General features: G+C 36.6%; 1 protein-coding gene and 1 long non-coding RNA gene across 3 annotated transcripts; one reads left to right on the top strand and one right to left on the bottom strand.

Moving 5' to 3' along the window:
* Window positions 1-564: 564 nt before the first annotated feature.
* Window positions 565-2,608, bottom strand: LOC133746154 (uncharacterized). Its single transcript, XR_009863990.1, has 3 exons — window positions 2,487-2,608; window positions 2,282-2,399; window positions 565-1,384 (listed from the first exon to the last, which is right to left on the bottom strand). It is a non-coding gene; the product is annotated as an uncharacterized LOC133746154 (long non-coding RNA).
* A 4,411-nt stretch (window positions 2,609-7,019) lies between these two features.
* Window positions 7,020-8,293, top strand: LOC133706469 (ethylene-responsive transcription factor WIN1-like). 2 transcript variants are annotated; one of them, XM_062132009.1, is made up of 2 exons: window positions 7,020-7,251; window positions 7,580-8,293. In XM_062132009.1, the coding sequence occupies exons 1-2, from the start codon at window positions 7,172-7,174 to the stop codon at window positions 8,055-8,057; spliced, it is 558 nt and encodes a 185-aa protein (XP_061987993.1). In that variant the 5' UTR covers window positions 7,020-7,171; the 3' UTR covers window positions 8,058-8,293. The 2 variants fall into 2 exon arrangements, with proteins under 2 accessions (XP_061987993.1, XP_061987992.1); XM_062132008.1 differs by having other exon boundaries at window positions 7,024-7,251; window positions 7,574-8,293.
* The last annotated feature ends 4,368 nt before the right edge of the window (window positions 8,294-12,661 follow it).

Here is a 12,661-nt window from a genome sequence, read left to right as displayed (position 1 = left end):
CTACTGTTTACTGTGACAATTGATCCTTCGGTTGGGACTGTACTTGGAGTGATAAATACTCTCACGAGGTGTATTTAAAACTCAAATGGGGTCGGCCTTGAAATGTTTTTCCGGTACACACATATAATTGTAAGTATTTTTCAAATGCGAGATGAAAGATGTCGCATTGCGGATCAAATATAATGTCACACGTTTTTTTTTTTTTTTAAGGAAAAAATTCATTGAATAAGTGATAAAAGGGCATCCCAATGGGAAGTATACAAAGGCCAAAAATGACTTGGTCCTAGAGCTAAACTAGAACAAATCAGAAGATGTACTAAACCAACAAATTGTTCTTGTACTATAAAGCACTACTCTAAAACACCTATAGAGAAACAAGCAAAAACTTAAGTAAAGCCTCAACCTTCTTAAGATAATTATTAACAATAGAACTAATGTCACAACCTTCAGATTTGTAGATCCAATAGTCAGAAATTTGTAATCCGGGCATGCGAAAGATCGGCAGACCAATCAAAACTAGCGTCCTAGTGTAAAGAACATTGCTCGCCAAGGCACACAATTGTGGTACTCATAGTGTGATTATACTAAAAAAATTTATAGAATGTAGAAATATAGATCAATCCACCTGAAAGTAAATGCAGCACACCTAGAAGAATAACACTAGCACAATTAAGCAAAAAACCAAGCAGAAAATCTCCTGGATCCCAAATCCAAACCCATGGAAAGAGTTGGGCCAACAAATGGGTGAAATGGGACCAACAACAACCCAAAACCTGGGTATACCACATTGATCTGGACACCCAATGCAGGGCACCCAACCGTCGTCGGTCATTGTCCATGTCCAACCCAGCCACCAAGTCTGAAACCCGCCATCGCCCTGAAGCACCTCTTTCAGCCAAAACCCGATTGGCCAAAACCAATGCAGCCACCAAAGCAGAAGCCCGCCTTAGCCCCAGAGTCTCATTGTTAGCCAAATCCCAATCAACCAAGATCAACATAGCCTAGTGCCGCCTTGGATCAATGTTGGCAGACCCAACCCCAATTTTGGGCACCTAAATAAATGGAGCCTCCCAACAGTGACAGGGTGTATGCATCAGTAGCGCTTGCTTCGACTAAAACAGCAGCCCACTATGGGACCGATCCCTCCTTTGCCTCTCGCCGATCAGAACCCTGCTTGCATCTCACATTGCCACTTGTACCATAATGCCCCAAAATTGAAGCCATCGTACAAGCCAGCCTGTTAAATATCTAGAAGTCTCCTTTGTCAGAAGGTTTTCCCGTTGAGTAATAAGTGGTTTGAATCCATGACAAGAGAAGCTCGTATGACAAGGTGAATGCTGGAGGGCAGGGTTGTCTCAAAATTTTCGGAGGCCCTGTGCGAAAACTTAAAATGTGGCCCTTCAAGCTTTAGTCTTACATGAAATTTATACTTGAACAAACTCACAATATAAAATCAAATAGCCAACATTAGATGAGCCTACAACAGAGGCTAAATAGTTAATACAAGTGTAAAGTTTGCAGTAAAAAATATTACAAAAAGATGCTTGATCTAAAACCCTCAAAATAATATGTTCTTCCAGCGGTGTTGATTGATATTCATTTGAAAATCTATCTCCTTGCCTTCTTAGCTGCATTGGCCCCCTTTTAAGCAACTTGCAGCAAAAACAAAAGACCTTATCAAGTTCCTTTGAGTACACTAGCCACTCTCTGTCATATTTCTCTCCATTTCCTAAAAACTGAGTGTAAAACGTTGAACTGAAATGTCTATTGAACTTGTCTTAAGGGCCATTCTCTATTGAAAGATCTCTAAGAGGACCCTTTTCTACCAGCAAATCTATCAACTTTTTATCCAAGCTATCCCAAGTTCTTGGATAAAAAATGTTCACGGGAGTCACATCCGCATCATTCACATTATCATCATGTCCCTTGTCATTCTCATTTTCACCATGATCCAAATCATCTACAACTTCATTGCCATCAGTGTGCTCTTCCACATTATTTTCCCTATTAGCTAGTGTGCTCTTCCACATTATCTTCTCTCTCAGTGTGCTCTTGTGCCTCTTCATTAACTAAATCTTCACCCAAACCTTCTGGTTCTCTAGTAATGAACCTATCAAGACTTCCCCTTAAAGATTGAACCAACTCTGCATCTTTTTTCTTCTTTAAACGATTTGCATATCCAGATAAACATTTTCTTTTAGGAGGCATGCTTCACAATTTTAACACAACCATGCAAAAATATTCCCAGAAAATTGAAGCAAATCAATGTAAATAAGAGAACCTGATTCCTTGAAGATCAAAGACTCAGATGACTGAGATGAGACTCTAAGTTTGCTCACAGCTCCTCCTCCAATTTTCTCAATTCCCAGAATCCCAGAAAATTGCTAGACAGCCACGGCCTTTACAATTTGAAAACCAAATCAAACCATTAGGAATACTAAAGCAAACATTAATTTATTTGTAATCAACAAATCAAAGAATCACACCTGAGAGTGAGCAGCTGAGTAGTGAGGTACTGAGGTCGATGAGAATTGGATGGAATTGACTCAATTAAGGAGGGGAGAGAGACAGAACGCAAAAAAAAAAAAAAAAGGAGAGGATAAGTTTTGGCTGGATTGGGCCTCTTTCATATTATTTTAGTTTTTAATATTTATTTTTTTAAACAAAGCCATAAAAAAATAATTGGGCCCTCTCAAGTCTCAATCAAGGCATGTGAACGCAGAATGTACCAAAAAAAATGTGAACCCAGAAAGAAGAGAAGAGTATATGTTGGTCCTCTGGGGCCCTAGTTTTTAATATTTATTTATGTAAACATAAAACATTAAAAAAAAAATTGGGGCCCTGTGCTGTCGCCCTTGTTGCACACGTTCAAAGCCGGCTTTGCTGGAGGGGAGGCGCTAAAGGCCTCCGTATACGGTACTCATCCGCGGCGGCGATAGAGTTTGGAAGGGTAGAAGTGTCTCTTTCTCACCCATTCATAATCTCTCACAAGCTTTTAATATAATGTCACACATTAAACATGGAGTTAGAGGTGAATTCAGATATTTTTCAACATAAAGGAAAAAAAAAAGGCCTTGCCTTTTTTTTTTTTCATATAGTAAGAGACATTACTCATAAAGAAGTTTTATATACACACCCCTAATTACTTAATGTACACGCCTATATTTTTTTACCATCAAACTTCCATCTTTACCCTTCCTCATTAATAAATAAACAAAAATAAAAACAAAGAAGAATCTACAAAAATAAAATAAGAATTAAATGTTTTATATATTTTCTTATAGGTTAAATTTTTTTCTCGTCTTGGATCATGATATAATCGACCTCTCTTCAGGATCATACGTGAACGTTAATGGCAGATGAAATAATTGTAGTCCATATGAAGAATTAACAAGCCACCAAATTGATTGAAACATATTGAAGGAGCAACCTTATTGATGTGAGAAAGAAGAAGGAGCAACCCTTATTGAATAACATATTAAATTATTCAATTTTTCAGCAATATATCAACCTTATTGATGTCAAAAAGAAGAAATATAATTAATAATTACCATATTGATATGTGTCAGAATTAATTAGCAATTAATTCCACAATAAATAAATAAAATTATAGTGAAAGAATGTATTAAATAAAAATCGGTGATACATAGCCGACCTAATTTTTTTTAAAGTTTTCATCATTTATTTATTTAATCAAGAGGAGCATAGATGGAAGTTTGATGAAAAAATGAGACAAAAAAATATAAGAGATGTGTATTAAGTAATTTAGGGGGTGTATTTAAAGTTTCTCTTACTCATATTCACTTTTTAATGAAAACACAAATAGCATTTTAATGTAATGGATAGAAATGATACCATATTCCTTTTATCAAACAATAACATTGGTCTAGAATATATTCTGTCTCTTTAAGACATTTTGTCAGATAGATAGTGTAGAATAGCTAATATACTCATGTTGTCAAAACTACATGATTATAATTATTTTAAGTTAAAAAAAAAAAACTTAAAAGATATTTTGTTTACATAGAATTATTATCTTTTCGATGGTTTGGTGGTCGTACGCTGGCTGAGGTTGCTCGAAGACGGCGGTGGTGGTTTGCGATGACAGCAACGATGGCAAAGGCTTGGGCTAGGCCTGTGGGCTGTTCTCTCTATACTGTGGTGGATGGTTTGTGGACCTGGAATGCTTTGTGCCCAGATTGGGCTAATGATGTTTTTACTGTTTATTCTCTTATTGGGAAAATTTTACAAATAATACCCCAAATAAAGTTCATTCATCATTTCGGTACCTCAATCTTTAAAACTATAACAATGGCACCTCAATATTGAAATCCGACACGATATCGATGCCTTCCGTTAATAAAGCCGTTAGGACAGATTTTTTCCATGGGCAAAATCATCTCTCCATCTTTTCCCCCCTTATCCATTGGTGCATACATCCAAGACTGGTCAAAAAGACTCCTCCCGGTCTCTCACCATCAGAATCTCACTTGCTCACTCTCTCTCTTTCTCTCTGTTCAAGTGAATCTGAAAAAAGGTAGAGGATAAGAGATTTTATTCCAATCCAGGCCTGGGTAAAGTAGGTTTGGGAATCCCAAATCCTGAATGGGCATGGCAAATTATTGGAGGTACTTTCGGATTAATGGAAATCCACCTGTATTTGGAGGTATGCAAAAATGGTCTCTCCATATGACTTTGGTTTCTTTTAGGGTTTTGTCTCCCTAACTCAATACTATGCTTGTTAGTGGTGTAGTAAGTATAGATTGTTTAAGAAAGTGAAGAATGTATTGTCTAGGTTTTTTTGGTTCTAGGGTTTTCTGTTGTCATGTTCTGTCATACTATAATGTTATTGCTGATGGGAATGGAGTTTAATGTGGGAAAGCTTTGAATATTGGTGGGTGATGAAGAAGTTTGAACATTGAATTTGGTTGGTGAAGTATTGAACTCATTGATGTTGAACATTTGAAAAATGGGACTAGCAGAATTAAAAAACACACTACTTATTTGGACTAACAAACATAAATAAAAGAGATATTAAATTGAGTCTATTTAGTATGCAGTTGGCATCATGTGTATTGGATTGAGTATATTAGGTTTAAATATGACTATAGCAGACTGTTGTTGACTACTATTGATTGTTATTGACTTATGTTTAAATCATGTTGAATGATGCAGGTCCAAATTAATTTACTGTAAAAATACATTATGGGGGAAGGTTTTACAGCTAAGGTGGTGTAAACAGATATTATAGGGGTGGATCAATTGTTTTCTTGGATGGTGTGGTTCTAGAGAAATTGTCATTTACAGGCTTCAACTATTAGGCACATGACTTGGGTTATACCCAAGGTCCAATTGCATATTGGTTTTGGATACCTGGCAGTGAAGCAGGAAGTGGCTATTTACCAATTGCAACAGATGTAGATGTTGTTGATATAGTTCAATTTATTCTAAGCACTAGAAGATTATTGGATGTGTATATTGTTTGTTTAGGTGAGAGGAAGGTTTTTCAGCCTTGGGAACTAGATGCCCTAACAACATTATTAATGGAAGGCAACGATATTGTGTCAGATTTCAATGTTGAGGTACCATTGTTATAGTTTTAAAGATTGAGATACCGAAATGATGAATGAACTTTATTTGGGGTACTATTTGTAAAATTTTCTCTTATTTTTATTCTTATTTTTAGTAGAATGTGGCTTTATGCCAGTAATAAGCCCATATCGAGTAGTGGTAGGGCGATGTGGGCTCCGTCAGGGACTGCACCTTTTGTGTGCCTGGTCTGCCCTAGTTAGGTGGCGAGTTCTTTGCTTTGTCAAATGGTCGCAAACTGCTAGTGGCAGGATGAAACTATGTGCCACTGGACTAGTTTTCCAGTGGCAACATAGTGGTAAAGCCGATCTTATTAGTATATTATGGCTTCTAGTAAGCATTTACTTTGTGGTATGTCGGCATACTTATTTTTATTCTTTTATTCTTTAAAGAGGAACAAAGGATTTTACGTACTCCTACCCCCATGGTGACTCGAACCCAGGACCTGGATCCTAGGTAGTGGATCATTTAGATATTTAGCTTCAAAATATGACTTTTAATTTGAATAAAGTGACGATCTTACACGTTAATTATCTTGTTGTTTCACAAATTCCTGTTTTACCTTCAGATGGAACTCAACGAACTTCACATGCATTATAAACTTTACCACCCTTTTCCATCAAAGCTAGGGCGTGATAAAGTAATCTGGCGTGATAAAGTAATCTGGGGTTCACATCCAAAACCAATTGGCAATAGATGAAGTGCCCAAACCCTTATAAATTCATAGGCAAGGTCCCACTCTGGCGTGATAAAGTAATCTGGGGTTCACATCCAAAACCAATTGGCAATAGATGAAGTGCCCAAACCCTTATAAATTCATAGGCAAGGTCCCACAAATCTGGGGTTCACATCCAAAATCAATTGATAATAGATGGAGTGACCCAAACTCTTATAAACTCATAGGCAATGTCCTATTTTTTCCATGTGGGATGTATATATTCTCAACACCGCCCTCGCGTATGTGGCGGCGAATTTTCAAACCATATACATGGACAACTTTGGGTGGCATGGAGCCCATGAGGCAGGTACACGTACATGAAATAACCTGCACAAATTTTCAAGCTATACACGTGGATAACTTTGGGTGACGTGGAGCACGTGTGGCTGTGAGACATATACACGTGGGATAACCTGCTTTGATACCATGATAGAGTAATCTGGGGTTCATATCCAAAACCAATTGGCAATGGATGGAGTGATCCAAGGCCTTATAAACTCATAAGCAGTGTCCCATTTTTCCCATATAAAATGTATATATTCTCAACAGGGCGCACAAGCAAATTTAACCTCCAATTCTGCTCGAGAAAGTAGAGCTGAAAGCTGATCGAGGTGATCTCTTTAGTGTTGAGACATCAGAGTTTTGTTAAACTCTCGAGTACTCAACTAGCTGTCATAGGAGGAGAGGGCCCGTCTTGAGCTCATTTTCATATTACTAGCTCTCAGCTCCCAGCCTCCCACATATTTCTTATGGACACAAAAAGACGCACCACTAGCTAGCTCCATCTACTTCACAAACTTCTCTCTCTGCTTCCTCCCTAACTAGCTCACTCAGTTTTCTCCCCGACTCTGACAAAACATAAACATGGTACAATCAAAGAAGTTCCGAGGGGTCAGGCAACGCCACTGGGGCTCTTGGGTATCTGAGATTCGTCATCCATTACTGTACCTAACTTAGACTCTCTCTCTCTCTCTCTCTCTCTCTCTCTCTCTCTCTCTCTCTCTCTCTCTCACCATCCATTAATTCCATATTATATGTGCCTTCATTTACTCGATTTTAAGTACAACATAGAATTTCTATATTGCTGGTTCAAAGTATTCTAGTTATTTATCTTAAATCTTCTTTATATGGTTTCCATGATAGAATAGTTCTCTTAATTATGTCTTGCAACGTACTATAGTTTGTTAGTTATTAGCTTATTATTACTAACCGTATGTGAAATTTGATCCTTAATTGCGTACTAACATTAAATAATTTATGTTGCAGGAAAAGGAGGATGTGGCTTGGGACATTTGAGAGTGCAGAAGAGGCAGCACGAGCCTACGACGAGGCTGCGATTCTGATGAGTGGTCGAAATGCCAAAACAAACTTTCCGGTCACCACAAATGAAATTGCAGCTGCTAATAATAAGAACTCTATTAACAACAAGAGCAACTCCAGCAGTACTACTACTACTTCACCTTCTGCAACCCTCAGCGCCAAGCTTCGCAAGTGTTGCTCTGCTTCCCTCACTTGCCTCAGGCTCGACACCGAGAATTCCCACATCGGAGTTTGGCAAAAGCGCGCTGGGCCACGCTCAGATTCGAATTGGCTGATGATGGTGGAGCTGGGACGGAAGAGTGGTTTAGAAGCGGAGAAGGTGGAGAGTACTAGCGTCCCTCAAGTGTCCGATGGACATGAAACGCAAGGATTGAACGAGGAGAAAAGGATTGCATTGCAGATGATAGAGGAACTTCTGAGTAGAAATTAATCGCTTGGTATTTTATTCTTTGGGGTTCCGGGTTCCGATCGATGATAGGTATGAAGGTAACTCCTAGCTAGTCGAGTATCAACATCACATGGAGGTTGTTCATACTTCATACCACCAAATTGTCCGAGGAATTTCCATGTGCTTAGTCATATCAATTAATGCATTTTCTAAATTTGTTTGGTTGAAGTTAAGGATTTGTTTCTTTGTGTTGACGATCAATTTGTCACTTGCTTATAACCAATATTTAGTTGGTTTTTTTTTTTTTTTTTTTTGGGGGGGGGGGGGGGACGAGAGAGAAAAGGGGCGACTGTTTTATGTAGTGACAATCGTTGTCAGTTGAGATCGATGTACGACAAGTAAAATTGATCGAGGTATAAGTTACTAAATTCTTTCACACCCTAGCAAACTGCATATATGTTCTTGGGCTAAATATAGATTACTACCTTATAGTTTGGGTCTAAAATCAATTCAGTCTCTGAACTTCTAATTTCATCAAAAACACCCCTGCACTTTCAATTTTGATCTAATAGGTCAAATTTGTTAGTTTTCCGACAATTGAGTTATTTAACTTGTTAATGTGACTCATAGATGACCCATGTTTTATGATGTGGTGTATGCAGGTCACCTCTAGTCAATTTAAGAGTGAGTCCTACTTTTAAAAATAAATAGTTTTTCAATAAATAATCCAATTATAACTTGAACTCATAACAAAATATTAATGAATTGGACCTATTAGATCAAAATTGAAAGTGCAGGGGTGTTTTTGATGAAATTAGAAGTCCAGGGACTGAATTGATTTTGGACCTAAACCACAGGGTAGTAACCAGTATTTAGCCCTATGTTCTTCAATCTGAAGACCATGGTGCTTAGTTAGGCATCTGTTATTGTCCACATATAGACATTTAAAAGAAAAACAGAGAGAAATGCTAGCACCTCCACATGTAAAGGTCATTGAAAGCATATATTAAAATTGCTTCTGATTCATGATCGATGGAATGATATTAAAAAGACAAAGGATTGAAGTACGGTGATGAATTTTTTTTTTTTTTTTGAAGTACGTTGATGCTTGCCATGGGTTTGATTTAGGGGGGTGTATTGTATTTGGATTTGTGCAGACTTTTTTTAAATGACGGACTTTTTGAAAAGTTGATAGACTCTTTAAAAAGTTGATAGACTGTTATGGATTTCTTAAAACCATTGATTTTAGCAACAGACTTTTATTGATTCATGAAAATCTATATACTTTATTATGAATGACTTCTACAGATTTCCTAGGATGTACAAAATATTAAAAAAAAAAAAAAAACAAATGCAGCCCAAACACAAAACAAAATAATAACTTGTTGTCTCTTCAATGCTCCAGTATCTTCTAATAGAAATTGACTCAAATAAATGATTGTTAGTCTGTCTAGCGAGTTTGTTCTCATTCCTAATCTCCCAACAATATAAATATACAATATAGATCACTTGATGTTTATGGTTAATTATTCTCATCAATTTTGTTGTAGCAATATTGATCAATGTCTTGATCTATAATCAATCAATTTAAATTCAATTGTTCAACCTTTTTTGAACCCTAATATAAATTTAAATTAATGAGAAAAATTAATTAATAAAATAAAATTTAGTATGGTTCAAGGTCTTAGGGACGTTAGACCACAATATTTGAGTTTTAGGGTTTCATAAATCATTTTTATTGCTATTAGGGTTCGAAGTATCACAATTGAAAAAAAAAATCACATTCAACAACTACAATGAACATGTTGGGTATCAAAAAATGTTGACATCATAAAAGATTAGAGAAAAGACAAAAAATTAAGAGAGGGATGATGAAGGACAAACTTCTTCGTGCATAGAGAGAAGAACTTTGATAAACTTTTTTTTTTTATGAGGAAACTTTGATAGACTTTTTGAAATCTTTGGTCTGGAGGCTGGAAAATTATTGGAGTTTGGTATGTATAGTTAACACTACAAAGTCCATGATTATCCATGATTTTCTAATTCCATAAGTATGAATGATATTTTGAATACCTCTGTACTTTTATTCATTTTTAAAAGTCCTAATTGAATACCCCTAGATTTTGGTAGAATTCATGAAGTCTTTAAAAATCCTAATTGAATACTTCAAGACTTTTATGGATTATTAAAAGTCTATATTGAATACACCCAGACTTTTAAATTCCATAGATTTCTTTAAAAGTTACACTAATTCCATATACAATACACCCCCCTTAATTTCAAGGATGGTACTGAAAGCAACATCAAAGTACTTGGGTCAGTTGGGTGATCACTTAATATTGCTAACGTAAAGGGTTGTGAATTATCAATCACACGTGCTGCGGAAAAAATCAAAAATGAGTTTATCTAGGATCTAAGTCCTAGGTTCAAGTCACCATGGGATTAGGAGTGAAATCTTTGATCATCTTTTTTTAAAAAGAATGAAAAAAAAAAAAAAACCTGTTTTTGTAAAAGTTCAAATTTGAAGTCGTACACTTTAGAAATAGTTTGTTTGGAGGCAATAAGTCCAAACTGCTCTTAATGAATGACTAACTTACTAAAGGAATCAGCTACAAAAATTCACATTAACGAGCTGCAAATTTTGTAGTCAAGCAAAATAAAGTCAACGCACTTGAATTTTTGTCTTTCTTACATGATTTGGTGCACTAGTATCGAGATGCCTACCAACGAATTGGCTAAGGAATAATTCGACATGCTGCTTTTCAGTCACAATTAGTGCCACTTTGTTACAATTTTGTGTAATATACTGTATTAATATAATAATTAGCACTTGAGATAAAAAGAATAGAGTTGTTAATCTCAATATTTGAAATGAAATCCAAATATAGGTGATTATAAAATTCTTAGTCATTTGATGACCGTGATATCCAAATTCATCGGAATTCTCAGCTATCTCTTCCTCTTCACCTAAACAGAACGACTTATGAATGAGTGATTCTATTTGAACATAGCAAATATATTAGTGAACCCAGCACTTAAAAGATTATCCAATAATTCTAACTTTACCCTTATCTACACCTAGCAACATAGTACAAACCCAGCAACCTTTCACAATACAAATTGTAACGCCCCAATTTACACCTCATCAAATCGAACACGTTACAGTGACGCATATCTTTAAGGTCACTAGCTAAGTAAACTTAACTAGTGTCCTAAAGATAAGCAAGCCATGTTAAATAAATAAGCTATAAATTATTTTTTGTTAAAGGAAAAGCACATTATGTGTCTTCGTCAAAGCGACTAACGGAGAGGGATTCTATACATTGATGATTGGTTTGTGTCTTACTCACCCTCTTCTTCCTTGGGTGAGTGCCAATCGAACCAAGTGACCTCCCCCTCTTCCTTGGGGAGCCACGGCCTCAACCACACCTCCACTAAGTGCGGTTGCAATGCCTCTATCTGCGGCATCGTGCCCCTTGTTGGGGACTTCTAACCTTGTAGACATATTTGTAGCTGGTATATGTGATCTCGTCACTTTTGCGATATCAGTAAACGCATCAGGCATCGAATCTGCTACGTTCTGAAGATCGATTATTCTTTTCACTTCACTGTCACTTTGTGAAGTGTGGGGATCAAAATGAGACAGAGTGGGAACAAACCACGACAATTCCTGTCGTTCCCTTGGAAAATCCTTTTTCCTATCTCCCCCTAACGATGGGAAGACTGTCTCATCAAATTGACAGTCCGCAAATCTAGCGGTAAAGAGATCGCCTGTCAAGGTTTCCAAATAGAGGATAATTGTTGGGGATTCGTATCCAACATAAATACTTAATCGTCACTGAGGACCCATTTTGGTGCGCTGTGGGGGCGCAATAGACACATATACTGCTCAACCAAATATGCAAAATAGGCCCATTTTACGCTTTATAATTATGCGTACACATGCATTTTCATTATGTTATTGCTTATATTTTTTTAGCATGCCATATATATTTTGTGATTTATGCAATTTTAGCATGTTTTATTTTATTTGCGCTTATATAATTTTCCTATGCATGCCTTTATTTGCTATGATTTATTATTAAATATGCTATGGCTATTTTTAGAATGCAATATACAAAAATTGTGTTTTGCCATGATAATGAAAATTCATGCGCATTATACACACACACTTACTGTGATAAAGTATTTTCACATAGCATCGAAAAAAATGTGACCATTACGAATCTTGGTCTTGAAATCTAATTCATACGTTTGGAAAATAATTCACGTGGATGTCTTTATGACTGCGTAATTTATTTCTTCTCTCTTGTTTATGTAGATGGCTGATCCATCTAGACCTGAATTTGACATTTTGGACTCAGACGGACTTGAGTACCATCGTTGGGTTTCCGATGTAGAAACTGCCTTTGTGGCAAGAGATTACATTGCCACCATTACCGACCCCAAAGACAATGGACCGTCTGACAAGGTGAAAGCAAATGCCTTAATGTTTCTGAGGCGACATATTGATCCTAGCCTTCGCTGGGAATACCTTCAATTGAAGACACCCAAAGAACTGTGGGATGCCCTTAAGGGACGTTTTGGGAACATTCATGACACATTGCTCCCAGAACTGACCGTTCAGTGGAATGAAATCCGCTTGC

This window comes from Rosa rugosa, chromosome 4 (genome assembly GCF_958449725.1).
Source record: "Rosa rugosa chromosome 4, drRosRugo1.1, whole genome shotgun sequence".
Taxonomy (NCBI): Eukaryota; Viridiplantae; Streptophyta; class Magnoliopsida; order Rosales; family Rosaceae; genus Rosa; species Rosa rugosa.
Note: the sequence above shows the minus strand (reverse complement) of the source record. Positions and strands in the feature narration are given on the sequence as shown.